The sequence below is a fragment of the Ornithodoros turicata genome, chromosome 1, assembly GCF_037126465.1.
Source record: "Ornithodoros turicata isolate Travis chromosome 1, ASM3712646v1, whole genome shotgun sequence".
In the NCBI taxonomy this organism is placed as follows: domain Eukaryota; kingdom Metazoa; phylum Arthropoda; class Arachnida; order Ixodida; family Argasidae; genus Ornithodoros; species Ornithodoros turicata.
In genome coordinates this window covers 26,355,621-26,383,187 of record NC_088201.1, presented here as the reverse complement: position 1 = coordinate 26,383,187, position 27,567 = coordinate 26,355,621, and the positions used below count along the sequence as shown (strand labels likewise).

The following is a 27,567-nucleotide window of genomic DNA, read 5'->3' as shown; positions in this document are numbered from 1 at the left end:
GGCGCGAAGGGAAAGAAGCACAAGAGGGAAGACGTCAGTCCAACGAGTGCTGGAGTGGGCACTCAGCGCACTCTTGAGCTGCCGATGAAGCCGCGCTCGACCAGGTCATTGGCTGCGGGGTGGTAAGCAGTGGGTCGGGTGCGGTGCGAACCGAGCATACGCGTTAATTAAGTAGGCGAAGAGGACAGACTCGAACTACCGGCCACAGTCGGTTGTTATGGTGGAGGGGACGCCAAAGCAAACGACCCAGGTTTGGACGAAGGCGGTAACGACCGTGGAGGCAGTGACGTCAGGGATGGGAGTCTGGCGCAGGGAACTTAGCTGGAGGTGTCACCGTGTGACGGGAGACTTTGCATTGCTGGAAAACAAGACACGAACGGGCACCCATTGCTTGATGTCACCGTGCATGTGAGGCCAAACATAGCGGACAGAGATTAACTTCTGCGTGTCGCGTACCCCAGGATGAACCATCGAATGCCGTTGGTCAAAAATGGGACGGCGAGCAGAGAAAGAGGTCGTCGGGCGGAGGTGTCGCAGCACAGAGTGAAAGTTGCTCCAGGAAACTGGACATCTTCGATGTGTAAGGCGGTTGACGCACCCGAACGAAGTGATCGAAGTTCTTCGTCGTGATCCTGATGTCGAGCGAGTTGACAGGATCGAAGCAGAGGATGTGAGTCCAGAGATGTTAGCTCTACTGAGCGCGTCCGCAACGGGGTTGTTAAGTCCAGGAAGGTGACGAATGTCTGTTGGAAACTCTGATACAAAAGCAAGATGACGCTGCTCTCTAGTAGTGTGAGAGGAGTGGAGCGCATACAAAAGCGGTTTAGGATTCGTGAAAATAGTAAAACGACGGCCATCGATAAAATATCGGAAGTGCTCGACACTCAGGTAAATTGCAACAAGCTCTCAGCCAAACGTACTGTATCGCGGACCAGGGGAGCGGATCTTGCGGGAGAAGAAACCGATTGGCTTCTAGCGCCTCTCAGCTCCGACAGCTGTTGTGGATGCGTCTACCATTATGCAGGTCGGTGTATGGTCGGGGATGTGGCATTGGCTAATGCTCCCTTGGTCTTCTCAAAGGCGGCTGCAGCATCAGAACACCACGCAATGGGCAGAGGTGTGGACCGCGTGGTAGAGGGATTCCTCGAGGGGACGCAGGATTCCAGCAAAATGAGGAATGAAACGCCGATAAAAATTTGTAAGGCCCAGGAACCGCCGGAGTTTCCTTAGCGATGTAGGTCGAGGAAACTGCGATGTCCTTCACTTTGGCGGGGGTGGAGTAATTCTCTTAGAGGAGATCCAAGGATGGATGGCGGTCCGCGTGACTGGCGGGAATAACGCTCACCTCAGCACCTGTCGTCAACAAGGAAACGGTGGGCGGATGTTCGCTCTCGGATGTAGAATAGGCGACTGGACGAAGACCGTGGACCCTTGGTCGCCATCAATGGCCCACTGACGGGTTTTCCTGCTGCCACGTGTACGGGAAGAGGCACTGATAGGCTGAGTCACCAAATCGACGGTGGTAAACTGTGCCTCGGACTGAATAAACTGTACTGCAGGGTTGAGATCGAAGAACGGTGGAGGCTTCAGGGCTTCAGGGAGACGGCAGCCACGGCATGAGTTGGAGGTGCCGTGCGCTCTTCGTGGTCCCCCGAAACACTGAACGTTGGCGATAACCGAAAGATTGTTTCCGAAATCGCCCGAGTCACCCCAAGGGAAGACAACAGGCAACTGCCACACACCATAGGTCGGCGAATTCATTCATGATGGCCTTGACCGACCTCATTCACCATCACATCATGGGGAATGATGTGAGGTTGAATGGAGGGCTATGAGGTGAGGTGAGATTGAATGAAGGGTTATGAGGTGAGGTGAAGTTGAATGAAGGGCTATGAGGTGATGTGATGTTGAAGTTGAATGAAGGGCTATGATGTGATGTGATGTTGGGGTTGAATGAAGGGCTGTGATGGGATGTGATGTTGGGGTTGAATGAAGGGCTATGATGTGACGTGATGGGTTTTGAAGTTGAAGTCCGTGTGATGGGTTTTGAGGTTGAAGTCCGTGTGACGGGCTTTGAAGGTGAAGTGATTGTGCTACTCTGCGAATTTTGCGGCCTCCACTGCTGCAATCCCTGTGAGGTTTAAACTTTTTTTTGTTTGTTATCATCATGACTTTAGCAGTAGCGATACGAGGGCACTAGTCCATATTAAAGGGGTCTGGCACTACTTTTTGCGAATTTTGCGGCCTCCACTGCTGCAATCTCTGTGAAGTTTAAAACCTTGCTTCTTATCATTATGACATTGGCACCAGCGATATGAGGGCACTAGTCCATATTAAAGGGGTCTGGTGCACCTTTTGCGAATTTTGCGGCCTCCACTGCTCCAATACCTGCGAAGTTTAAAGCGTCTTTTTTTTTTTTTTGTTATCATCATGACTTTGGCACGAGCGATACGAGGGCACTAGTCCATATTAAAGAGGTCTTGTGCTACTTTTTGCGAATTTTGCGGCCTCCACCGCTGCAATCCCTGTGAAGTTTAAACGTTTCTTTTTTGTTTGTTTTTTTATCATCATCGTGACTTTGGCAGCAGCGATACGAGGGCACTAGTCCATATTAAAGGGGTCTGGTGCTGGTGTTTGCGAATTTTGCGGCTTCCACTGTTGCAATCCCTGTGAAGTTTGAACGTTTCTTTTTGTTTGTTTTTTATCATCATCGTGACTTTGGCAGCAGCGATACGAGGGCACTAGTCCATATTAAAGGGGTCTGGTGCTGGTGTTTGCGAACTTTGCGGCTTCCACTGTTGCAATCCCTGTGAAGTTTGAACGTTTCTTTTTGTTTGTTTTTTATCATCATCGTGACTTTGGCAGCAGCGATACGAGGGCACTAGTCCACATTAAAGGGGTCTGGTGCTGGTTTTTGCGAATTTTGCGGCCTCCACTGCTGCAATCCCTGTGAGGTTTAAACGTTTCGTTTTCTTTTTTTTTTCTTTTTTTTTATCATCATCGTGACTTTGGCAGCAGCGATACGGGGCACTAGTCCATATTAAAGGGGTCTGGTGCTGGTTTTTGCGAATTTTGCGGCCTCCACTGCTGCAATCCCTATGAAGTTTAAACGTTTCTTTTCTGTTTGTTTTTTTTATCATCATCGTGACTTTGGCAGCAGCGATACGAGGGCACTAGTCCATATTAAAGGGGTCTAGTGCTGGTTTTTGCGAATTTTGCGGCTTCCACTGTTGCAATCCCTGTGAAGTTTAAACGTTTCTTTTTGTTGTTTTTTATCATCATCGTGACCTTGGCACGAGCGATACGAGGGCACTAGTCCATATTAAAGGGGTCTGGTGCTGGTTTTTGCGAATTTTGCGGCCTCCACTGCTACAATCCCTGTGAAGTTTAAACTTTTTTTTTGTTATCATCACGACTTTGGCACCAGCGATACGAGGGCACTAGACCATATTAAGGGGGCTGGTACTGGTTTTTGCGAATTTTGCGGCCTCCACTGCTGCAGTCTCTGTGAAGTTTAAAAGGTTTTTCCCCCTTATCATTATGACATTGGCACCAGCGATATGAGGGCACTGATACATATTAAAGTGGCCCTGTGCTGCTTTTTAAGAATTTTGTGGCTACCCATGCTACAATCCCAGTGAATTTTAGAGCATTATTTAGTATCATTATGGCTTTGGAACCAGCGATACGAGCGATTGGTCCTTTAGCTGCTTATATTAGTGAATGAAATATAAAACCTAAATCACAGCACATCACCCCTTTAAAATGCACGATGACAACATGTGGGCCACGAGTACCAAAGTGGTAAATGGTAGGCAGAGAATTCTACATGGTTTACAGCACCCGCAATAGCAATATAACAAAGTCACGGAAAAGGAGTGTGGGTTCCCTTGAAAATGTGCTACTCCCCTCGTTGTAAGTCTTTCAAGAGTGACAACTAACGGATTTAATCGCGCTTCGCACCCATTGTAGTGAATGAAATATAAAACCCTAAATCACAGCACATCACCCCTTTAAAATGCACGATGACAACATGTGGGCCACCAGTACCAAAGTGATAAATGGCAGGCAGCAAATTTTATATGGTTCAACCGCAATAGCAATAGCCAAGTCACGGAAAGGAAGTACGGGTACACTTTAAAATTCTGCAACTTCCCTCATTGTAAGAGTCTCGTGAAAGGGACAACTAACGGATAATAACGCTTCGCTGTGATCGTTGCATGTGAAGTATAGAACCCTGAAGCGCAGCTCAGCACCCCTTTAAACTGAACTATAACAAAGTGTGGGCCACCACTATCAAAAGAGGCACACACACAGGACTCAGATGAGCGATGAAGAGATGACGATGTGGATGCCGCAGGATCACTACATAGTTAAGAGAAGAGCCTGAGGACGAGAGCCGCTGATACTCTTTCGAACGGGGACTGTTCTTCATCTGGGCCTAGAAGACGAAGAGTTTCTGTTAGAAATATAGGCGGCTCGCCGAATTTTAAACCTATTTAGTACAAAAATGGGCTAGACGTGAGAGCTGATATGAGGCTCTGCCCAAGTAACTACGAATCCATGGATGGATGGACACGCTGACGAAAGCCAAGCAATGCAAGTATCCACTGACATCACTGTTGTCCAGAGTCTCCCGACTGTTTAACGAAGATAAATAATTTGCTGCTTGTACGACATGCAGTTCGACTGACCCACTGCCTATTATTGCGTAGTAGTAGGTTCCTCGAAGTCGTGCTGGCACGATCACGGGTTCCCTCGAGTAACACAAGTTGAGAACCACTAGGTTAGAATATTCTTCCTCTATGTGCGACCCCTCACAAAGATATCTTACAGAAGTCATCGAGTCTATCGGAACTGAGCAATCCCCTTTCATGGCAAACTTCAACTCTTCTTCTACATCAGTGACTGCGATAAAACTTAACTTCAATCGCACTCTCTTGGAACATCCACACCGCCATTACCACATGCTCCTTCAGCGATTTTTTTTTCGCATGGTACCCACAGATCAGTGCCCTTTTTTTTTTTTTTTCGCTTTACTGTTTTCTACCCACGCCCCGATCATCCTAATAAAGTTAAGCGCTTTAAAGCTGCAATATTAACTCGTTTTCTAAATCAGTTTTTGTTCCACGGCCGTCAACTGGAATGACTGACCGCAAACAGATGACTGTGTCAGGGTTCGTACAGAACATTTGATCCAGAATTCAAGTATAACTCAAGGACCTCAAGCATTGCAAAAGGGGAAAATTCAAGGAAGGTTCAAATATTATTTTAGAGTTCCTCTGAGATTTGAACGATGCAACGCCTGACGCAGCTTGACATCAACATCCACTTGCTTTCGCTTCAAGTATGCATTCATTGTTTCATAAAATACATAGCAGGCCCAGAAGAAGAACAGTCTCTGTTCGAAATATCGGCGGCTCCTGTCCTGAGCTCCCTTCGTACTTCTCTACCGGTTCGCTGGATTTCTACCCGTGTACATAGCAGCAACAAGTGCTCTGATTTCATCACCGTGTCTTCAACATGGGAAGCAAAAAATGGCCGCAGACCATGACATGGAATGCACGCATTTTTTTTTCTCTCCACAAGTGAAGTTCCTGGTGATTTCACTATAAAAGAACATTTGTTGAAAAACATGAGCACCATTTACAGAAGAACTGTAGGAGAAGCGGGAGGGCACTACCATTCACTGTCTACAAAGTCTCAGCTCCTGTAAGCAGATCATGCTTCCTACAGTACGCTTCAAGGATTGGACACGAGAGGAACTTTGTGCGTTTTCACTCACGAGTTGAAGAACTAGTACAAAGATATGCAGTGATGGAGAGCTGCCTTCGCTTGCTGCTGCTCGGGATACGTGCTTTGAGCATCGTAACTGACTTTTCAACGCCGGTTCGCCCATTGAGGACGTTGATTGTCTTCTCATATATCGCGCACCTTGCTCGGCGGGGATTACTTGGGTTTGGTCTGACCCAGCAGCGATACTGTTTATGTCTCATCCAGGCAGTCTGGAACTAACATTTCCTACCCGAATTCGAAACATGAGACTCACTTGAAAGTTGAAGCAAGAAGCGAACCGCGACGTGCAAGCCTTCGTGTGTGCTAAACCGAGAGTGTCCAACAGGGTCCGCTCATCACAACAAACCGCCCTCCTTCGTGCAAATGCTTTACCTCTCCGCATCACCTTGCAGTGTGTTGATTTCGGTTAAATTAACAAGCTCTGCCCGAATACATGGAATCAGTTTTTTTTTATCGAGGGTAATCAAGTATTTCAAGTGCATGCTGTGTAAATTTCATAACGATATGTTCGACTCCCTCGTTATCGTTTCTTTTCTTTTCAGTGTATACGAGCCCTTTGCATAGTATCTACCCCTCGTGTATCTGCACTGGTCTGTGTTGTGCGATTTGTCACGTCGGAAATACTTTATTATGCATTCCCACGTACTCTCGATGTAATGTCCGTAAGGACCCTTGAGATATTGTGAAATATTTATAATTAGCAGATTTTGTGAAAGTTGCTGTACAATGCAAAATGCAATGAAGTTGCTGAGGTAGTGGTATTTTTTTTTTTTTTTTTGCACGCAGCAGTTTCCAAATGTGTTTTATTTTGTTTAATGCCGACATATGCAGATTAAACACTGTAAAATCTTAGAACGTTTTACAGTGAGAAAGCTCCAGCGCTCCTGGACTTGGCGGGAGCTTCCGACAATGCCTTCAAAAAACAAATATGGCCCAAGTGATGTGATGTACCTGCGGTTCGACAGTATAAGTACTAAAATTTCGTTTCCTAAAATGTAACTTCAAAGTAACTAAGTTATATAAACCGGCTACTGAAGCTGCAACTAGTTAATACACAACAGCAACTAACTCACTCTTTTCACAAGCTCACTGTAGCTGCAGCTTTTTTTAACGTTACTTACTTAACGTAACGTAACTTACTTAAAAAAGTGGAACTGGACAGCGGCAAGACTCAGGTTATGTAGCCGTGTAGTGCCTGCCAAGATACAGGGAATCCCCCCAGCAACACCAGTAATCGAGTAAGTACCGGGCTCTCCCCTTTTCGGCACGGTGGAGAGTGGAATGCGAGTGAATTCCGTCGTAGACGTGAAGTTCCCAATTTTTTAAACAGGCAATGCAAATTACACGTTCCACACTTGTAGACTTTCTTTGGAGGCTACCATAAGCTGACATCTTGCGCTCCGTCGGAAAAGTCTCTCGACGCAGGGCGATTCTTTTTTTTTTTTTTTTTTTTTTTGTGGTTCTCGTGTACTACGGCAGCTAGAGGCGAAAGATTTGCTGTTCCGTTCTCAATTAGTGCGAGGCTACGACATATTTTTTTTTCCTGAAAAGTCGGCTATGTCCAAACGACTTTGCATGTGCTGAGACATAGGCGCCGACTGCGGGGGAGGGGGGGGGGCCCTTGCCCCCCCGGAACATGAACTAGGGGGGGGGGCGCCGCCTCCCCCGGCAAGTCCCGGTAAGAGACCGACACCAACCCTTGGGGCTCGGCGCGCCCAGGCCAAAAGAGCGAAGAGGCACCAACCCAAAAATGCATCTTGCAATTTGTAAAATATGTATCCGCCCACCATACTCATTATCACAGTAGAAGGTGAGGCGAAGAAACACAGAGGATGACACAACACATAGCCTGAATTTCGTCCAAAGCATTCAGATCAATGAAACAAAGCAGTCGAAAAGGTACCAGCAGCTGCCAGTGATGTGTAACGGTAGGATCTTCGGAACGCATATTCGTTGGGAGCGGATTCAACTCCCGCTGCTCCATTTCATTGACCATATTCATTATATTGCGCGCATTTCGGGTCAAACACCGAGGATTCAATACATTTTGTTCTTTTTGCACTCAGTTTTCAAAGGCGTAATGCCTTCAGTTGTGCACATGTTCACTGTTTGCGTTCTCTCTGTTTTGTTTCTTTTTTTTTCTGTTCTTCCTTCCTCTTATTTCTATACCAGTTCTGCATACATCATAGGATCCCGCCAGAGTGTGTGATTCGTCAGCTTTAGTTTTGTATTCTTCATTTTTCTTTTCCTTTTCTTTCCTTCTTTTTGTTTTCTTATTTTCTTTGCCTTTTTTGACTTCCCACTTTTACTGTTTTTTTTAACAACAAGCCGACATCCATCTGGCTTACCTTTCCTTTCTTTTTTTCTTAATAAACATACCCCCCCGCCAGAGTACTTACTTCGCGGTGCGCCCTTGCCCCCTCCGGGAAAATGAAAACTCTCCGCCTCTGTGCTGAGATGTGATCACACAGATGAGCAGAAATACCGTGTAATACAAACGTAGAAGAACTACCGGTTGAAAGCTACAAAATAACCCCTGAGAGCGAGACAGTTGGCGTTGTTCCACATTTTCGACAGAAAACGAATAAAAACAAAATAAACTCAATTTGCGAGAGTATTACTTTTGTGCGACACGAGCTGGTTGAAGGAAACATGCTGCGCGTAAACAATGCCGATAATCAACAGAAAAACGACTGTGGACTATGGATCATTCCTCAGTCCTCGGCATTATACGGCGTTCACTTTTGCCCACAAGTTAAAAGCGCGCGCTCGTGCAGTCTCGAGCTGCGCCACAACGTGGCAAATCCTATAACTGTACGTAAAGCCCGCTGGCGATTTTTGAGCCGCCGTAACAGAATGCGGTCCGACCATGCAAAAAAAAAAAAAAAAAACACAGTGCGAAGCCTTGCGCAACGAAAACGAGTCGATCACGTGACACACGCGCGTACACTCACCTGTTCCCTCCAGTTGGGTCGCTAAGGTGAACGTCCGGTGTTCACCTGTAAACACTCTCGGTGCAAAACAAGCGCGCTATCGGGAACGTCGCCTCAAGTTCACAACCGCATCTCATGGAGTGAAATCATCCCTGTTCGCATCTGCGTGCTGTGCGCTTGTTTGTTGACGCGTCATGACTGCTACCGGCAGAGGGCATCTTCAGCGGTGCAATGCTTCAGCAGGTAGTAGTAGCCGTACGTGGCCTCAAAGGGTGTGTCGTCTTGCCCACAGGGGCCGTTGCCCCCCACAGTAAACGTTGCGATAACAGCGGCTATTCTCTCGTCCGCGAACTTCGCTGCCATGGCTCTCAACTTTTCGGCGTGCGAGGACTACACAACTTTTAAAGGTCGTCTGGGCCGCGGTTGTTCGTGGACTAGAGAAGAGACTATGCTACTTCTGGATCTGTACGAGAAAGAACGACTGGCCGAAGACAGCTCCGGTGACTTCCCGCCACGCAACACGCCGAAATACCAGAAGGTTCATCAAGCCATCTCGGGGTTCCTAGGTGCTCACGGGTACAGCAGAACGCCAATGCAGGTTAGTCAAGTCAGTGCCCACTGACAAGTGTTGTTAGCAAGCAGGAGCAACCTACACGGATCCTCTCAGATTTCCACGCGGAGAAATATTTGACATGATGGAATTCGTTTCCCAGGATGGGCTGTAGAAAGAGAGATCTCGCGCTTATGCCAGCTATATGTGGGAAGGCAGGAGGGAAGTCCTTTTCCTTCCTGCCTTTGCACATTATGAGAGAAATGCACCTCTATATGCATGTGTTTAACATTTCCCCTAGACTCGGGATAGCAGACTCGGGGCGGGCAGACATAGACGGACGAGACTCGGGGAAATAACAGCTTGCTCGTATTCTGTTACAATATTCCAGTTTGGATGTGATTGTATCCTTATTTTTACTCTTAGATCACCCTATCAATCCTGCATTTTTCAACATTTTTTTTCAGCGTCAGACTCTGGGCTTGTTTCTGTTCATTAGTTATAAAAATCCAGTTACTTTATAAACCTGTTTTTTTATACTTCAATGACAATGACTGTTCATGGTGTATCTGTTTGCTTATCAAACATGTCATTATCCTGGCTGTGAACTGCTGTGTCGCCTAAAATTGGGGCTCTTCAGCACAGTGCAGGAAGGTGACATGCGTTAAGGTTGGCACAGTGTATACACATGTTCCTTCTGTTCACAGTGTGCACACATATTTCTTTTTTACCCAAAGTAGGCAGAGCTTCCACTGCAACCTTGATATCTTCGTAGCTTTTTTTCTGTCTGTCTGTTTATTTTTTTGTGAAGTACTAAACTGTTTATTACTTTTGCTATTGTTGTTGTCCATGGCCTCCCTCAAAGACCTTTATTTACTTGCACCACTTCGTGGCCATCCGACCTTTCACTTTTTAACACATATTGAATATGTAACCAAATATGTATCAGCATCATCCTAACTTTTGCAGAAAGATAATCTGGCCAATGTAGATGGCCACTGACGCTGTAGATAGTCCTATAAGAAAAGGGAGAATAATGAAAATTAAAGCACTTATACTGTGCTGGAAAAAAAGTTGCTAGAGAGACCCCGCCATACTCAAGTGATTTACGCTATATTAGCCAATTGGAGGTGAGCATGCGCTATTTTTCCTATATGAGATCTAATAATTTGCAAACTTTCTGGTAGTATGAGCTGAACTATAAGGTGCACAATTGAAATTCCAAGTGGTTCTCACCACACAACTCTTGCTGGAATCAGAGTGTGAAAACCCAATGTGAAGAGAACGAGTGTGTGTCCCGTTAGTTGAAAAACGTGTAGGGACAGAGGTGGAGAGACTGACCAGGAGGCATGTTTCTGGTACGCTGTACGAGGCACATCATTTCTATCCCTGCCTTTGGCAGTAGGAACACATAGGACCACACTGACTTGAGGAAGCTTTTTTTGTGTGTGTGTCTGCATAAACCATTCAAGCCCAATCACATCTCACACGAACTATGTATTGTTTCATACTACATGTACGTGGGAACCTGGTTGCCCAAGACGTCTTGTCGTGGAGAAATGGCGGTTTTCGTTTTTTGTTCGGAGAGATTTGGATGTTACATTTTCAGGTGTTGGTCACAAGACAACTTAGTACAATCATTGGGTGAAATTGGAAGTTGGCGATTACGTTTGGTCACCATAAAACCCATTTTTTATGTCACATTTTATGTATGTACGTACATGGTAATAGCTGTGCCTTTCAAACTGGCTCTGGTCACACCTGTTATGTGGAGTCACACAAATCTCTGTTAACTGTCTCGTAGGTACGTGAGCGCTTGAAGAGGCTCAAGAGGGACTTTCGAGAAAACCGCCATGGGGAATTCACAGAAAGGGTTGGAGCCATCTTGGCCAAGCGGGCAGCAGCTGCCAGTGCAGAACGGTACGCGTCAGCAGTCATGGCAGCTTCTACGAACGGTACCACTACAGCACTCTCCACAACTGTGACACCGACACAGCCGAGCTCGCCGGAACAGCCAATGGAGGCCTGCTATCCTGTAGTGCTAATGAAAACTGACATGAACTGTCATGACAACTTGGAACGTGATGGCGAAGGTTTGTGATGTGTCCATTTTCTGCTCAAAGTAATCACTAGAAGTTGGTTACCTTGCATTGTACATTGCTTTTTGGTTATTACTAGCAAGGAAAAATGATCAAATTGATGAATCAAATGATGAAATTCATCAAAAACTGAAGCTGGTCTGGTTGGTAACTCATTGTGAGTGTATCAAGAACTGAATACACTCAAGACGAGTCCCCAACTTACCAACTAGCCCAGCTTCACTTTTTGACAAATCAAGATGAAGTTGATACTCTATGCTTATTGTGCATTAATCATATTCCTAAAAAAATTGTAGTAGGTTACACAGAGTGCTCGATGTGTAAAACCTGTGTTTCTTATCAGGTGAACCATGTGTTGTAGAATTGTCAAGATAGACACACTAATTAAGCTTTGTAATTAAAAGAGCTGGTCTAAATCTTCCTGGACAAACATAGCACCTTAGTGGATAGAATTGCAGTGAATGTGCAACTGTGTAGTTGAAGTAAAAACATAAGAGCTTTAAATATACACTGTGAATACGAGGACAGTATTGGGCATACAATGTTTTTCATAATTGCATACCCTACGGCAACCTTTTCTGCTCTGTACTGAGCACATGTCCTATTGTTTCAGGGGAACGAAACCATCACCCCACATCAGCTGTGGTCCCAGAAATCACTTACGACAGCCCAGATGAGCAGGATCATGGTTCGCAAACAGAAACCGACCATGACAGACACACAGAGCCTGCCACTGACACAACAGGCAATGGCAACAGCAATATCCGAATGCAACAAAAGGTCATACGCCTCCTCAGCCAGTTGGTCACAGAAAACCGGAGGCAGGCACAAGCCACCGAGGCTTTTCAACGACAAATTCTCTACCAGCTCCACCTGATTACCTGCTCACTTCAGGTGATTGCAACAAGCAGGACCCCTTCAAATCATCACGACGACGATCGACATGATCGGCACCCAACCTCTGGAGCCAGTTTTGGGACTCCGGAAAGTCAGACGTCAACGAGAGACTCGCCGATGAACAGCGTTATACATGTTAAACAGGAAGTATCTGCCGAGGACAGTAGTTGATGATGAAGGAGATATTAGCATCTTCCATGAGAATCGTGATTTTAGGGAGTGTACGAGAAAGTTGCTAACAGCTGCTTGGAGGTAAGGTAAGGGTGGCAACTGCCCATACTGTTTGATCTTGGAGATCACAGGAACAAGTTTGCATATGTTAATTGTTTCGAATGCAAGGTGTTGGCAATATTTATGAACAGAAACTACCTTGAGAACAGATTCATCGAAAATGGTTAAAAATTGGGGTTTTATCGCTTTTAAAGTAAACAGATTCAGTTATGTAGATTAGAAAAGTGCCACACTTTTCTATGTTATGTGAAGATTTTCAGCGTTCTGACTTTTTACAACTAGTGTGCACAGATAAACTAACACCATATCACTGGGCATCCTATAGTACATTCAATGGAAGTTTACAAACCCAGAAATTAGGCGAAGTTGGTGCTGAACATCTTGTGGTCGTACATACCTGCTGGAAGTGGGTACAGTACTGTTGCCTGTTAATTCAGTGCACCCAAGTGCCTGAACAATTAGAGATGATGCTGCCGTTGTGACAAACATATGTGATATTGTATTCGAGACATCATATTTTAAATATCTCACCATAGTGTTAACTATTGCTTTACAGAGAGGGCCATAAGTAGGAATTGGCAACAGTCCTCGGCTGCAAAATATACCGGTGAATTTTTTCTAATGCAGTCTACGCTGTGCAAAGAATGCATAATTTCAGTGGAATGATGTCTGGGACGATGCAGTGTGTCCTTCTATATCCACCATTCTATTGTCGCTGTTGTCCTATAGGTAAACTGGCTCACTTTCCTTGTTAGTTTTCTCACCACAAAACGTTTGCAATTGAAAGCATGTTTAGCTCTGTGATATCTTATGTGTACAGGGTGTTCTTTTAGCTGCACCAGATTTAAAAAAAAAGCTATGAGAGCAGCATAGATACTGCTTTTGCAGTTGAGTTATTCGGCCATGTTGACATCCTCTTGAAGAGAGCATGTAACTACTAGATGACAAATTACCTAGAATTCATTAATTAACTCTTTAGTTATGGGCTTTTGGGCAAAAAGTGAGATATCAGTATGGGAGACAATCCACGTTGAAAACCATGCTGTTTTTTAAGTGTCTTGAAACGAGGACATACGTTGAAATTGGTATTTTCTGGCGCAAAGATATCAAACATACGTTGAAATATCCCTCGCCGAATTTTGCTATGCAAATGAGCCAAAACCGCATAGGGAGCACAGCACTCATTCCACATCAGAGGGCCACATGCTTTGGAGCGATGGAGATAATTGGAGTGGGTGCAGACCTGCTGGCCAGATCAACCGATTTGCAGCCAAGATAAGCCAATGACGAAGGTCATATGTTCCTCAGGTGCGCGGTTTTGGTTTCTACGCGTTTGTATAGCAATATTCGGTGATGGATATTTTGAACACATATGTTCGCTTCAGGATTTCTAAAAAAACAGAATGGCTTTCAACGGGGATTGTCTCCCATTCTGCTATCGCACTTTTGCCCAAAATGGTAATTAAATTATTAAGGGCAATTCGTTGAAGAGGTAATTAGTCATCCAGTAGTTACATGCTCGCAAAAGATGTCCGCTTGGCAGTATAACTCAACTGCAAAAATGGTGTCTATGCTGCTCTCATACTTTTTTTTTAAATTGGTGCAGCTATAAAGAAAAACCTGTATATAACATATATTAAAGCACTAATTTGTACAGCCATTACATGCTGAATTATAACGAAAGGAAAGTTAGGTAGCAAGCGAGCTGGTGGTGACGATCCATGACTTGAAAACCCGAGACGAGGTAGGGACGTGTTTGTGTTTGTCTGTTATCGTCCCTACCTCGTCTCGGGTTTTCAAGTCATGGATGCTGAATTGTTATTTTGAACTGCATAATACAGCTGTGCATTTACAGCAAACCCTCATTATAAATTGCTCCTTTTTTTTATTATCGCTTTATTGGTAGTTTTATGTTGTCCCTGCTGAACCACACGTTTTGGACCGGATTATTTTAAGTGTACTGGCCTGCCGACCCCGCATAGTGCGAAAGGCCGTAGACTCTAAACACAGAACTTCACTGCATAAGAGACTTTGTGCCAACCATTTTGCCGAATAATACAATTATCACTTCTGATTGGAGGAGACAGTTGGGCGTACGCCTCCCATTTTCAACAAATCAAGAAAGAGAAAATGATATCATTCAGAATGACGACTGGTTCCGAGTCTATCGTGCGGTCGGGTTCTGTCTTTAGTGGTATATACGTAGGGCCTTGTACTTTTGTGCCCGGTAAAACGTAACATATGATGTACCTGATGAAATTTCCATGAATTTCAAGCAAGCTTTAAGGTGTTCAGTGATTTGGCATACCATACAAGTCATCGTTTTCACAACCTCTGTGGTGATAATTTATAGTCACTTGCCCGAGAAAAAGCAGGCTATCTTCCATTCTTGACACTTCACGCAGGATAGGCGTAATTGTTTCTGTGGATATGCTACATACTCTGTCATGACTTGTGTAAGCTCTCTTGTAGTATATGCCACCTTCCACAATACTCCATACCAAAAGTACGGATGTCAGCAATAATTGCCGAATGCCCTACATTTACCAAAGCATAATAATTCAGCAAATTGCACAATCATTTTACAGCTCTTAATATGCACTTGTTTTTTAGTGGAGCGCTAGCCGCAAGAAACAGAGGAATGGGACAACAAAGTGCAATAAGTTGTATGTATGTGTTCACACAAAGTGGATCAGCTGATGAAGGAATAGCTGTGAATGGGAGAGATACATGTGTGCTGGCAAAGCAGCTGAGGCAGAAAGCCTTTTGTCTGATTAGTAGACACAGGAACATCAAGACAATGCATGCTTCACGTATATCCCCCGTTGTCAAATGCTGTTTGTAAGCAGTGTTATCATGAAGCACACATAAGCATATTTTAAGGATTATTTCGCATATTTTGTACTAGTGGTGCTATGCAGCAGGGACGGCGCTGCCCCCTCCATGTCTGGCAGGTGATATGGGGGTAAGTAAGCCAAGGCAACCCTGCAACACCATTGTTACTACACATCGTGCTGATTACAAAGTGTCACAGTAGTGACATGTAGTAATTCTGGAACTGGACGTTTTTTTGTTGCATGTATACAAGGTCTGTGCACTTCAGTAGCTCTACGGTCCCGAAATATGATACTAAAACGTATGTTCTGAGCTGTGTTCTGCTTCACTAGACTACACAGGCGCGGATCTAGGGGGGGGGGGGGGGGGGGGGGTCCAGGGGTCTGAACAGACTTAAACATAGGGTTCAATGGTCCAATCCCAGCATGCACGTGGCACTTGTCCACAGCGCCCCCCCCCCCTCCCCCCCCCCCCCCTCGGGAAAATCCTAGATCCGCCCCTGAGTGGAGTGTCTGGAGCATTAAAGTGGTTGTGACACTTCACCCCATGTTGCGCTGTACAAATTCGAAAGACTGTTATCTAAATCGATCTGACCCTGCACCCCAAGTTTTACAGCAAAGGGTATAATGGATGTGTAGAAAATCTGCATCACAATTATCAAAACTCATCTGGCCTTGACATCACGGCAGGTGTCTCCACCAGTCAGGCAGTGCGGGAGAGGTCATGTGCTTACGAGAACCAATGGGAATGGCTGAAGCTCTCGCTCCTCTGATGTCAAAGCCTGATGCGGGCGTGTGTTCAGTCGGTATCTCGACAACTATGACACGTGGAAAAACAGTTCTCTTATCCTCAACATGCTGGCGTGCAGTACAATATGTGCATGATGCAATGAACCACAATACCAAAATGTCACATCCCCTTTAGTGATCTGTGAAGGCAACCATATTCCTTAATTTTCTTCTCTTCTGCGCTCCCTTTCTTATGATCATACCTGTTTGTTCGCCTGTCTCGTGGCTGCTCAGCCGTCACTGTGAGGTATTTCATGTTGCAGTGCAGATCACAAATACCATCTGGTGACTGTATTTGCTGTGCACGCGAAAGAATGAGCATATTTATGTTGCGAAATTTTAGTGCACAAAAGTTCAACCTCTGGTGATACGAGACCCTGCTGAATTGGTTGCCTATTTCTGTGCTCTATAGTGTAGGTAAGCAGTACTTCTGAGAGAGCACGAGCAAATGAGTATGTATGCATCTATATGTTCATCAGACAATACTGAGTTATGTGCTTTGATTACACATGCTGATAGGGCCAGCAGAGTGGAAAGCAGTCTAGTGACCAATGTGCCGAATAGCTGCGCTGCCCCTATATGTCAACAGAACAGGCATTTGCTATAACCACCACGGTATGCAAGCCATATTTATGAGAATTCTCAGCTGGAAGATGTTGCAAGAAAACACAGACGTTGAATACTCCCACACACCACCTTTATTATATTACACAGCACAACGTGTATCCCCTCTTCTGTAATTACTAGAGCTGGGTTTTAGTTAATCAACATTCCACGCATTTTGGTGCGGGTTGGTCCTGTTCATCCCCAACACAAGTTATACCTACACTCCTCTTTCTACAGTTTTGTCAATTTTCACTAATGGAAAGTCCACTATTCATGCTTTTCATTTTCTAGAACTTTTTGACACCGGTGTCGCTGTACATAAAGAAACATTATCTTGAACGGAAGAAAATTCACATATTTTGCTGTCTATTTATGAGATGCTTTTTATTTAGTGAGAAGTGACTAGTGGTGTGGCAGGAGACTAATGCCATGTACTTATTTATGTAACTTGGAGTTGGATGCAATACAAAGATTATATTTTTTATAATATATTATAAACAACCGCATCTTGGGAGCTGTCTGCTCTGGTTTACACAACCAAAGCTGTATTATTCACAGAGTAAAGCAAATGTATTGCTTCATAAGTGACTGTTTTCCTTCTACTTTATGCAAGATATTGCACTTTAAAATGATATGAAGTTGATTAAAAAGTCTATAATATTGAACTTCCAATGGTTTTTCCACTTGTTACATTTTTCCTACTTAACGAAGAGCACTTCTTCCAGTAACAGCACTAGATGAGTCAATACTTGGAATGGTATGAGGAGGGACCAAAAAATAACGAGATTTTTTTATAGAGACTGGAGGGACGTTACTACAGACGTTTGCGGAATCTGACAGAAGAATCTCGCATGAAACGAGTCCGTGCAAAATTTGTTCCTCGTCTGCTCGCTGAGGACCAGAGAGCTAACCACCGGGACGTCTGCCGTGATTTGAAGGATCAATTGGAAACTGATCGAGACTTTTTGTCCGAAATCATCACGGGAGACAAATCGTGCTGTTATGGGTACAACCGGAGACCAAGCATCTGTCAAGTCAGTGGAAAAGTGAATCTCATCTCAGAGATGAAGAAGGCAAGACAAGTGAAATCAAACGTGAAAACAATGTTGATCTTCTTTGACATGAAAGGGCTTGTCCATTTTGAGTTTGTACCGCAAGGTTAGACGGTTAACCAGCATTTTCACCTAGAAGTGCTCAAGCGGTTGTGTAATGCAGTTAGGAGAAAATGCCCCGATTTGTGGAACTCGGTTCAGTGGCTTGTGCATCACGACAACGCTCCCATACACACAGCACTGAGCGTGCAGCAGTTTCTCATGAAAAACGGGATGACAATGGTTCCCCAACCCCCTACTTCCCAAACCTTGCCCCCGAGATTTTTTAATTTTATTTCCTAAAGAAGAGCTAAAGAAGAAAACAACGGAGGCGCTGAAGGCTATCACCTTGCAAAAGTTCTAGAACTGTTTTGAACAATGGAAAAGCAGTGGGACAAGTGTATTGGGTCTCAGGGAGAGTACTTCGAGAGCAGGGGTGGCGAAAAAGGGTGGGGGGGGTTACAGGGGTTACTGTAGACCCCCTGAATTTGTGAAGGGGGTGCAAAATTCCCATGGAGGTGGGGTGCCAAAGTGTTATCTCAGGTGCTGCATGCGAATAAAATGTCGTAAACCCTTTTCCTGAATCGATCAAATTGCCAGCATAGTCAAGGCCATAGGTGGAGAGTTTTCAATCTGCCGGAGGGGGCCGGGGCACAACGTCCCCCCCCCCCCCCCCCTTTTCATGCACAGAGGTTGGGCAGGGTGTCGGGAATTCTGTGTTGCGACGTTGTGAGGCAAATTTTTACAGGATTTTCATGATCACTCGCATGAAACCCGCGATTCTTACGATATCCCTCAAAACTTTCATCTTGAGTGTCAGCTGGGTAGACTTCACGGAGGGAGCCTGGCCCCCCTGGGAAAGTTCCGGGCGGGGCTCATGCCCCCGAGTCCCCCCCGCAGTCGGCACCTATGGTCAAGGCTTTGTCGATTGATGCGGTAGGACTCACGAGGACATGACCCAAAAGTGTTCACGGGTTCCAGGATGTTTTACACAACTCTCAGTCTCGTGTGCCATGAGCTGTAGAATCGAAAGCTGCACCCCACAGCATGGCGCATACGATTCCAGGCTCCACAGAAAAGACAGACATAATGCAATACACATTCAATCTATACAAGACAAAAACAATAAAGCATTTGTCACTTTTTGCCATTCAGACTGCCTCGAATTTTTGGGACCCGGGCATGAGTTGGTGGTGGGGGATGGAAGGGGGCGCCGGTTGGGATCTGTGGCCCCCCTGAGCCATTGAGCCATTGACGTTATCACTGCATTACGCAAGTGTGAAAGAAGTACCCAAATACCGCGCAAACGCTGACGGTCGGGAGGCAAAATGCCGGCCCACTATACCGCTTGTGTACCGGTGAAGTACGTCGAGACGCTGCTGGAAAACGCCGGTAGTCGCACCTGACAACCGAAAGCACGCTATGCTCGCCAGGCGCGGATCTGGGGGGGGGGGGGGGGTTCCAGGGGTTCGGACCCCCCTCAATTCCACACTAGAACATAGGGTTCAGTGGACCATATCCCAGCATGCACGTGCACTTGTCCACAGCTGTACACTTGTCCTAGATCCGCCCCTGATGCTCGCCAACTTTGCCATGTTGTGCTGTATGGTTTGTCATAGCGTGTTTGTCCCGCGTTTCTTTCCGCGTTTTGTAGTTTGAGTGACAGTATCGTCCATCGCGTCATTGGACCATCACCCGAAAGTGTGCGCAACCAAACAAAAACATCGCAATAACTTCGTAGCACAGACGGTGTTGCGAAACGCGATCGCTACGATCGCTGAGACGCGCGTGCCAGATACCCACGCGCGAAATCGCGATTTTTTGTTTTCGTGTCATTTTTAGTGCTAAACTAAGGGTGCGCAAATATGCGATGGCGCAAACTATGCGAGTAAATACGGATAGACGAATTTTTGAAAAAAAATTCTTGTTATTTTTGGGTCCCCCCACCCTCGTATGTGTACAGGGTAGTGGTATATTACGTACGGTCAATTTCTAAGTAGAGTACAGAATTGAATAGTCATATCAACGTTTCTTCAAAATGAAATGTGCTCCAATGGTGTGGTTCTAACTGGTCCCAAGCAACACCAACTCATTCACAGTCAATAAATCGAACACAGGCTGAACGAATCGGTTCCTGTCAGTTGGAAAGATTTGTCCACGAGTTCAGTATGGCTATTAAACTAAGTGATACACTGGGGACACTCCACACAAACATATCTTTCTCAATAACGGTACTGATTCGGTACAATCTTTCTGCAGTCGGTGTCATGATCTACGCATCAATACGTTGCTAGCTTGCCTACTTTAGTGTATCAGCCGTGAAGTTAGACTACAATTATATGTATCTAGATTATAGCTACAATTTGCACTGTTCCTCAGTGCTGAAATTTTGAGGTTACTGACAATGCTGGTCACCAGAATATTCGTATTCAAACTTACATTACATTATGTATAAACAGTACATCCCCCTTGAGAGTTACATTCTTGGAAAAATAACTTAAGTTAAAAAAGTGACAAAGTCATAAATTATAGGTGCCTTGGGAGCAGCTGTACAATGAACTGCATGCTGTCATCTAGTATGGTAGCGTGTCCACTTCTGCCCTTCCAAAATTCGTTTCAACTGTGCAATCACACTGCAGATTGTGTGGATGTTGTGTAGCACCCCTAGCAGATGGTACTTCCATAGGAGTGGAAGATTATGACATAGTTGCAATAATCTAGTAGGGCACGGTGCAATGCTGCGACTGAGAAGATAACGAACAGGCGGCAAGGCAAGGGGTGACGATGATGACTGAGTAATTGGAGAGGACATCGTTTGTTAGATGCACTGAGTCAGTGGTGGACTTGCAGCTCCAGGTGATGATTCGTTCATCATAGCTTGTTCACTTGTTCAATTAACTCACAAGTTTAGAAAGCAATTTTTTGCTCAGGCAATATGTTTGTTTGCTTGCCTTGTAATGCAGAGCGAATGCAGTACCCTCTCTGCGACCTGGACCTGACTTTTTTTGTCAAATGTCTTCTTTCATAGTCTTTTAAGGGGATTTTATTGTGTTGTAGCACAAGTTATAGGATGCTCACATAGCTGTGCACATAAATAAGAAAAAAATTCTTCTACATATCCCTTGTGGGTTGCACCTGATGAAAAGAAGGGTTCATGAATGGTCGTGTAGAGCTCTACTGTGATACACCGACCACCTTTTGCATGTCTAAGGCGTACTTTCTACATGAATATTACCTGCTGGGCTCTGGCACTCAAGTTGGGCTGTGACATGACACCCGTATCAGCTCGTTACTGCCACATATGTTAAAATATATTTGTATCAGCAAATCTTGGAGTGTTGTGTCTTCCCAAGCAAGCAATGGTCGACGGTTGGCAAAAGGTCGGATGACAGTTGGCCAACGACTCTTTCGGCCACCCAACGTTGGCGCAGCGTTGCATAGTGATAGGCAGAGCGAGGATTGGAAAGCCGTCGGCAAGGGTACAGATCCGTATCAAGAAACGAGCTCGTTGGCCAAGCACTTGCCAAAGCTTTGACTAATCTCGCCTGGGCGAGAGGGAAACGTAGAATGGTCTAGCGCTGCATAAGTTCGACTTTCGGTGGACCAAGGGAATTTCTCAAAACTAAAGCAGTAAGAAACAGAAGCGTTACCTCCATGGCGAGTTAATAGGACAAGCAATTCATCATTTCAGTGTCGTTTGTGTACGCGTCAAATTAAACTTAGACACGCCTCACCCTTCATTTTGACACACACGCGAACAGGTCTCTCGAATTTGCGGAAGCTCGCGAGACAAGTTATGTATAGTATCTGTTTTTCCTCAGGAAACGTTGTGGGAAATACGAGCAACAAACAAACAAATAATGGTATATCGTTACCTTACGCCGCGAGACAATTGAGTCTGAAATGAGGGACGCCGCAGGAATGCTTTGGTCTGTATCTTGGCACAAGCTTGGCACAACGTAGGCTGGCCAATGCTTGGCAAATCGTTGGCCAAGGTACAGATCCGTATCAAGAAACAAGCTTGTTGGCCGATGATGTACCAAGCAAGGCCAGGTAGGCCATCCTAACTATAGCCTAGCTTGACCCAACCTTTGTTTGTTGCTTGGGTTGTGTTCACAAGAGAACTACCTGTTGATCCCGCCGATTTTCCCCAGCATTTGACGAACCCACTCTTTGATCAATGGTAGCATTTTATGTTGTTATATCGCGTGTCCGTTTCTTTGTAGAAGGGCTATAGCGTTCGGTCTGGTTGGAAAACGACCGAAAACCAGTGTGGGAAGGTCGAAACAAGACAACGGACACACAACTGTTTTATTGTAACAGAACATATACTTAGTGAACATGAAAGAACTGATGTTCTGAGGCTGGAACAACATAGAAGGGACAAATACAGTCGAACCTCGATATAACGAAACCCACGGGGACTGCAATTTCTTTCGTTGTATCGAACATTTCGTTGTACCGAATTGAAGGTCACGGATCGCGACCTTTGCGAGGGTGCGCGCTGTAGATAAGCGTCGATAACTCCCGCGACGATGCGGAAATGTTTTTCGTGAAAAATGACAACAACTACAAATACAGCGCCAAGGTGCACCTACAGCATTTTATTCTTGCGTGAAATAGCCGGTTATACGCGTCTGCGTCGTGCCTAGAAGACGCGGTGTCACGCATTGTTCGTACGCCGCCGAAGCCTCCGCAGCTTTCTCCATATCGTGTTGCGATCTCCCGCAAACCTTCTACGTCTATGACAGTGCGTTTTCCGTAAGGCTCTCCGTTGCTACGGCATGTTTGTCCACGTCAAGAAAATCATCTAGGCTGATTTTGTCATTTACGCCGCCACGCGAACGAAGCGTTTCCCACGCGCGCGATGGCGCCTTGCGTCTCGTGCTCTTTTTAGTTGGCTGCAACCGGACGGTTCAAAACAAGCGCGAAAAGGAGAAGCCTCGGAAGAAAATCCCTAACCTTCCAATGACTCAGACTTCCTTTTGTAGGCACCAGATTCCTCCCGACCATAATCGCGCGTGCCATCTTTCGCCGCGGGAACAGGACGCAGCTCGCGCCCTTTGTTTTCATGACCCTAAAGTCGGCTTTGGGGTCATAAACCTTATCTCGTTCTTTCGTTGTATCGAGGCGGGGGCTAAAAAGTGTTTCGTTGTAGCGGGAGTTAAAATACATTGATCTCTATGGCCATCTGCCGGGGAATCCAAATTATTTCGCTCTATCGCGAATTTCGTTGTATCGCGTTTCGTTGTAACGAGGTTTGACATACAAAGTCCTACAGCAGGCTAACCTTTTCAGTGACTTTCATCTTTCATCGTATACTTAGTGTGTTCTGTTCGATGTATTAACTGAAATGTACCAACTTACCGAAACAGAACCTCGGACGTGCGCACGCAAGAAGTCGGAACGCAGTGGCAGCAGTACCGAACATGTATTTTCCTATCCGACCGCCAACAATGCTCAACAGCGACTCTTTCGAGAACATGTTCGAGAACATCCAAAGGTGGCGCCACTATACTGCAGCACTTTGGTCCGTAGTCCACTGCGTCTCATGAGTGCACGAGCTTACGCCAGCCTTGTCATTCAAGAGGGGAAAAAAAAATCTGTGTTTTGGGGTATGAAGTCCTGTTGGGACAAGAGACATACTTTCAGAATTTATGCATCTCTACTCAAAATTCCTCAAAACGCGTTTAGCCTTCATGTGCAATGTCCGTCGTAGGCATCGAGTATGAAGGCGATCGGTAATTTTCCGAGGACCCCCACACTCCGAAATATCTTGAACACCTCCAAATTACCTGTCAGGAAGGCGAAAAAAGGCCGAAGATTCAGCAGGTATGGGTGCCACCCCACCCCCAGATGAAAACCCTGGGGAAATCCATTTAGCGATGGTGCTTACGCGAAATCGATGCATAGCATTGGACCTGGAACAATAAACTAGTCAAAGGCAAACGAGCAGATAAATCCGAGCCGTGGTGTAAAATGGCTTAAGAATTCAGCAAAAAGACGATACATGTGTGTCGAGGGCCGGCGAGAGAAATTAGAGGGCCCGGGGAGGGGTCATGCCCGGGCCCCCATTCTCACGTCTGGATAACATAGTCCAAGTATTTCTTCTTTGTATGATTACGATGGGCCTTGGGTCGTGCGGGCCCCTGATGAGGCCCGGGGCGTAATCCCTGCCTCCCCCCCTCGCCGGCCCTGTGTGTGACCCATTTTGTGTGTCTTTCCAGTTACCCAGTTCCACGAGCACCATGCTGAAAATCGTAACGCCTATATTAAACAGCATACCCCGTTCCTCAATCAGTTCCTACAGACCATAGGCATATACCTATAGTCATAGGCGCCGACTGTGTGGGGGCTTGGGCCTCCTTCTGAACTTTCTCATGGGGGCCAGGCCGCCTCCGAGATGTCTATGCAGCTGACACTCAAGATGAACGTTTCCAGGGATATCCTAAGAATCGCGTGTTTCATGCGAGTGAACATGAAAATCCTACAAAAATTTATTTATTTATTTATTTATTTATTTATTTATTTACAATACCCCAAAGGCTCTTGCGAGCATTGCATGGGGGAGTGGGGTCGTACAGATATTAGGTATAACAATAAATACACTTGACAAATAACAGTGCGAAAAGCAAGGAATCAATTGATTATTAGTGAATGGTTAAATGGTAGGTGATATCTTCCTATGAAACGTGGTGTGATCAGTGAGCTCCGCAATATTCAAGGGAAGATCATTCCAGTTAATAGTAGTCTTACAAAAAAAATGATTTAGCAAAGATATCAGTGTGGCAGGCGAAACGAGTTACCTTGTACAAATGGTCGAAGCGGGGAAAGATTGTGGAAGAACGAGTGATAGGGGAAATGCTAGGCGGAATGGTATGAATGAACTTGTGAAACAGAGACAACCTTGCAATGTATCGACGTTTTTCTAGGTTAGGGAGTTGAAGTTGTTGTTTAATTACCGAGACTGAAGAATGGCGTGAGTAATCACCAACGATGAAACGGGCTGCTCTATTCTGGATGGCTTCAAGAGCGGAAGATAAGTATTGTTGAGGAGGGTCTCACAAAGCTGAGGCATACTCCAGTTTTGAACGTACTAGTGATAAGTATGCTAGTTTTCTAATTTCCTGGGGTGCGAGTTTCAGGTTACGTCGAATATAGCCAAGAGTCCGGTTAGCATTGCCAGCAATGAATTCAATGTGCTTGTTCCAAGTTAGGTCTTGGGAGAGGTGAATGCCAAGATACTTGTAAGAGCTTACTTTAGTGAGAGCAATGTCGTTTAGTGAGTATGGATATGGAGAAAAACGGCTGTAATTGCGACGGGCAAAAGTAATAACATTACATTTGTTAAGGTTAAGAGGCATCTGCCAGGTTAAACACCACGAATGAACTAGTGAGAGGTCATGTTGGAGAGCAACCTGATCAGAAAAGGAAGAAATCTTGCGATAGATAACGCAGTCATCGGCAAATAGCCGTGTGGTGGAAGAAATATTATTAGGGAGGTCGTTAATATAAATAAGAAAGAGAAGGGGACCAAGCACCGATCCCTGAGGGATACCAGATGTTACAGCAAAAAAATCGGAACGATGATCATTGCATATTACGAAGGAAGAGCGATTCGTGAGGAAGTCTTGTATCCAATAATAGGTTTTACAGTCAATATTAGTAGCACGAAGTTTCTGTAAAAGGTAATTATGAGGCACTTTGTCGAAAGCCTTACGGAAATCTAGAAATACGGCGTCAGTTTGTGCAGATACGTCAGCGTTAGAAAAGAGGTCATGAAGAAAAGATGCAAGCTGAGTTTCGCAGGAACGGTCCCTACGGAAACCGTGTTGGAGTGGATAGAAGAAGTCATTCTTCTCAAGAAATCTCGCAACATGTGAATAAATAATGTGTTCTAGCAGTTTACAGCAGATACTTGTTAGTGATATGGGTCGGTAGTTATTAGCTAATTGGGTGTCGCCAGACTTAAACACTGGGATGATCTTCCCTACTTTCCAATCATATGGTAGCATTGAATTATGCAAGGACTGTGAAAAGATGTATGCCAGGATCATGCTAGAGGTTTGCCTGGTCATGATTAGTACTTTGGTATTGATATCATCTGGCCCAGAGGATGTGGATGATTTGAGTGACTCGATTAGCTTGCAGATGCCTTGGGAAGTGATACATTCCAATGGCACGCATTCTTCTTGAGGTATGTACGTAGTATGGTCCTTATGGCTTATAGTGAAGACAGAGGAAAAATGTGCAGCAAATAATGAAGCACACTCGTTCGGGGGTATTGAATTCCCACCGGAGTCTGACAGACGGATGGCTTTGTCCTTAACAGGAGATATCTCATTCCAGAATCTCCTTGGGTTGTGAATAAGGAGCGAAGGTAAATCCTGGCGGAAGTATTTGGTTTTTGCTTTTTTTAGTGCACATTTGTAGGAGCGAGCGCACTCGTGATATTCGTTCCAGTGGTCAAGAACAGTTGAGGCCTTGGCCTTCTTAAATAATCGCTTCTTTTTGTGACGAAGGACTTTTAGTTCTTTCCTAAACCAAGGAGCATTTTTGTGATTTATTATGCGTAACTTAGGGACATGCAAGTCGACAAGCCGGTTAAGGGTGTCGCGAAAAAGACACCAGTTTTCGTCAACAGATCGCTTGTGAAAACACAAAACAAACTCATCATGAAATGTTCGTAGACCGGCGTTAATCGCGTCAAAATTGGCCCGTTTATAGTCTCGAATAGGTTTGGTGACTATGTTATTATGGTGGATGGATGAGGCAGACGGTAACATGAAATGTACAATCTTGTGGTCACTCAACCCATCAAAAACAGAGAGAGAGGTAACGTCCTCTGGATGCGAGGCAAAAACAAGGTCAAGTATGGATTCGGTTAAAACAGTACTTCTAGTTGGTACAGATACAAGTTGCTCTAAATTAAAAGTTAACGAAAGGTCGATAAAAGCTCTAGCATCTGGAGATGAGGGGGCACTCAGGTTAGTCCAATCTATATGCGGGTAATTGAAATCACCAAGCAGAAGAACATGACTTTTTGGATGCTTATTGCTGACGAATGCTAAAATGTCATGCAAACATTGGACAAACAAAGCCGAGCAATTAGGTGGGCGGTAACACACACCAATGACAAAGTCAGGGTAGGTATGGGACAGCGACACCCAACATGATTCAATTTCAGTATCAACGTGAATAGAGGTAGCGGACAAGTGCTTTTTAACGGCGATCAGTACACCACCTCCTTTCTTTACTTGCCTATCACATCTAAATACATGATAGTCGCCAAAGCAAGTGTTCATCTCTATATCGTGTATATCAGGTGACAACCAGGTCTCTGTTAGGATGACGATATCCGAGGAACAGTCGTACAAAACACTACATAAAGCGTCAAGTTTTGGAATAACACTCCTAATGTTCATAAAAACCACGGAAAGCGAATACACTGATCTGCTATTCACAACAGGTGATACACTACTCACATCTTGTAGCTACGCCGTTAATTCTTTAACATGGGATTCGTCGTGGTTGTATTGGTAGCACTTCGAACCGATGAATAGTTTGTCATACCTGAGCTTAAAGGGCTGTGACTGATTTTTGCCAAATTCGACCAGTTTACGGCGGGCGAGTCGCGTGGCACTAGAGAAATCGTTCGAGATGCTTAAGTCGGTACCCTTAAGCGCTTTACTACACGTTAGAACCTGATCTTTAAGCTTGAAGGAACAGAACTTTGCGATA

The 27,567-nt window shown here is 45.1% G+C and overlaps 2 protein-coding genes across 5 annotated transcripts in view; one reads left to right on the top strand and one right to left on the bottom strand.

The window, feature by feature from the left end:
• The window catches only part of LOC135377720 (queuosine 5'-phosphate N-glycosylase/hydrolase-like), a 142,651-nt gene that overhangs the window by 21,561 nt on the left and 93,523 nt on the right, over window positions 1–27,567 (bottom strand). For 2 of the 4 annotated variants that reach the window (XM_064610345.1, XM_064610347.1), the window contains exon 1: window positions 23,194–23,274. The exons of 1 other annotated variant lie outside the window; for it this stretch is intronic. In XM_064610345.1, coding sequence (XP_064466415.1) covers window positions 23,194–23,257 — 64 coding nt within the window. In that variant the 5' untranslated portion in view covers window positions 23,258–23,274. Of the gene's footprint in view, window positions 1–8,750; window positions 9,175–23,193; window positions 23,275–27,567 lie in introns of those variants that run through there. One more of the 4 variants, XM_064610348.1, reaches the window with a different exon arrangement.
• Window positions 8,700–14,602, top strand: LOC135377722 (uncharacterized). The gene is made up of 3 exons (XM_064610349.1): window positions 8,700–9,327; window positions 11,084–11,372; window positions 11,992–14,602. Exons 1-3 carry the CDS (start codon window positions 9,091–9,093, stop codon window positions 12,444–12,446), a joined length of 981 nt encoding a protein of 326 aa, XP_064466419.1. The 5' UTR covers window positions 8,700–9,090; the 3' UTR covers window positions 12,447–14,602.

What these genes read in the sequence shown, in the direction of transcription:
- LOC135377722 (XM_064610349.1), top strand. Translation starts at nt 9,091, where the DNA reads ATGGCTCTCAACTTTTCGGCGTGCGAGGACTACACAACTTTTAAAGGT. An exon ending in ACAGCAGAACGCCAATGCAG is followed by an intron (nt 9,328 to 11,083) that starts GTTAGTCAAGTC and finishes ACTGTCTCGTAG; the next exon opens with GTACGTGAGCGCTTGAAGAG. An exon ending in CTTGGAACGTGATGGCGAAG is followed by an intron (nt 11,373 to 11,991) that starts GTTTGTGATGTG and finishes CTATTGTTTCAG; the next exon opens with GGGAACGAAACCATCACCCC.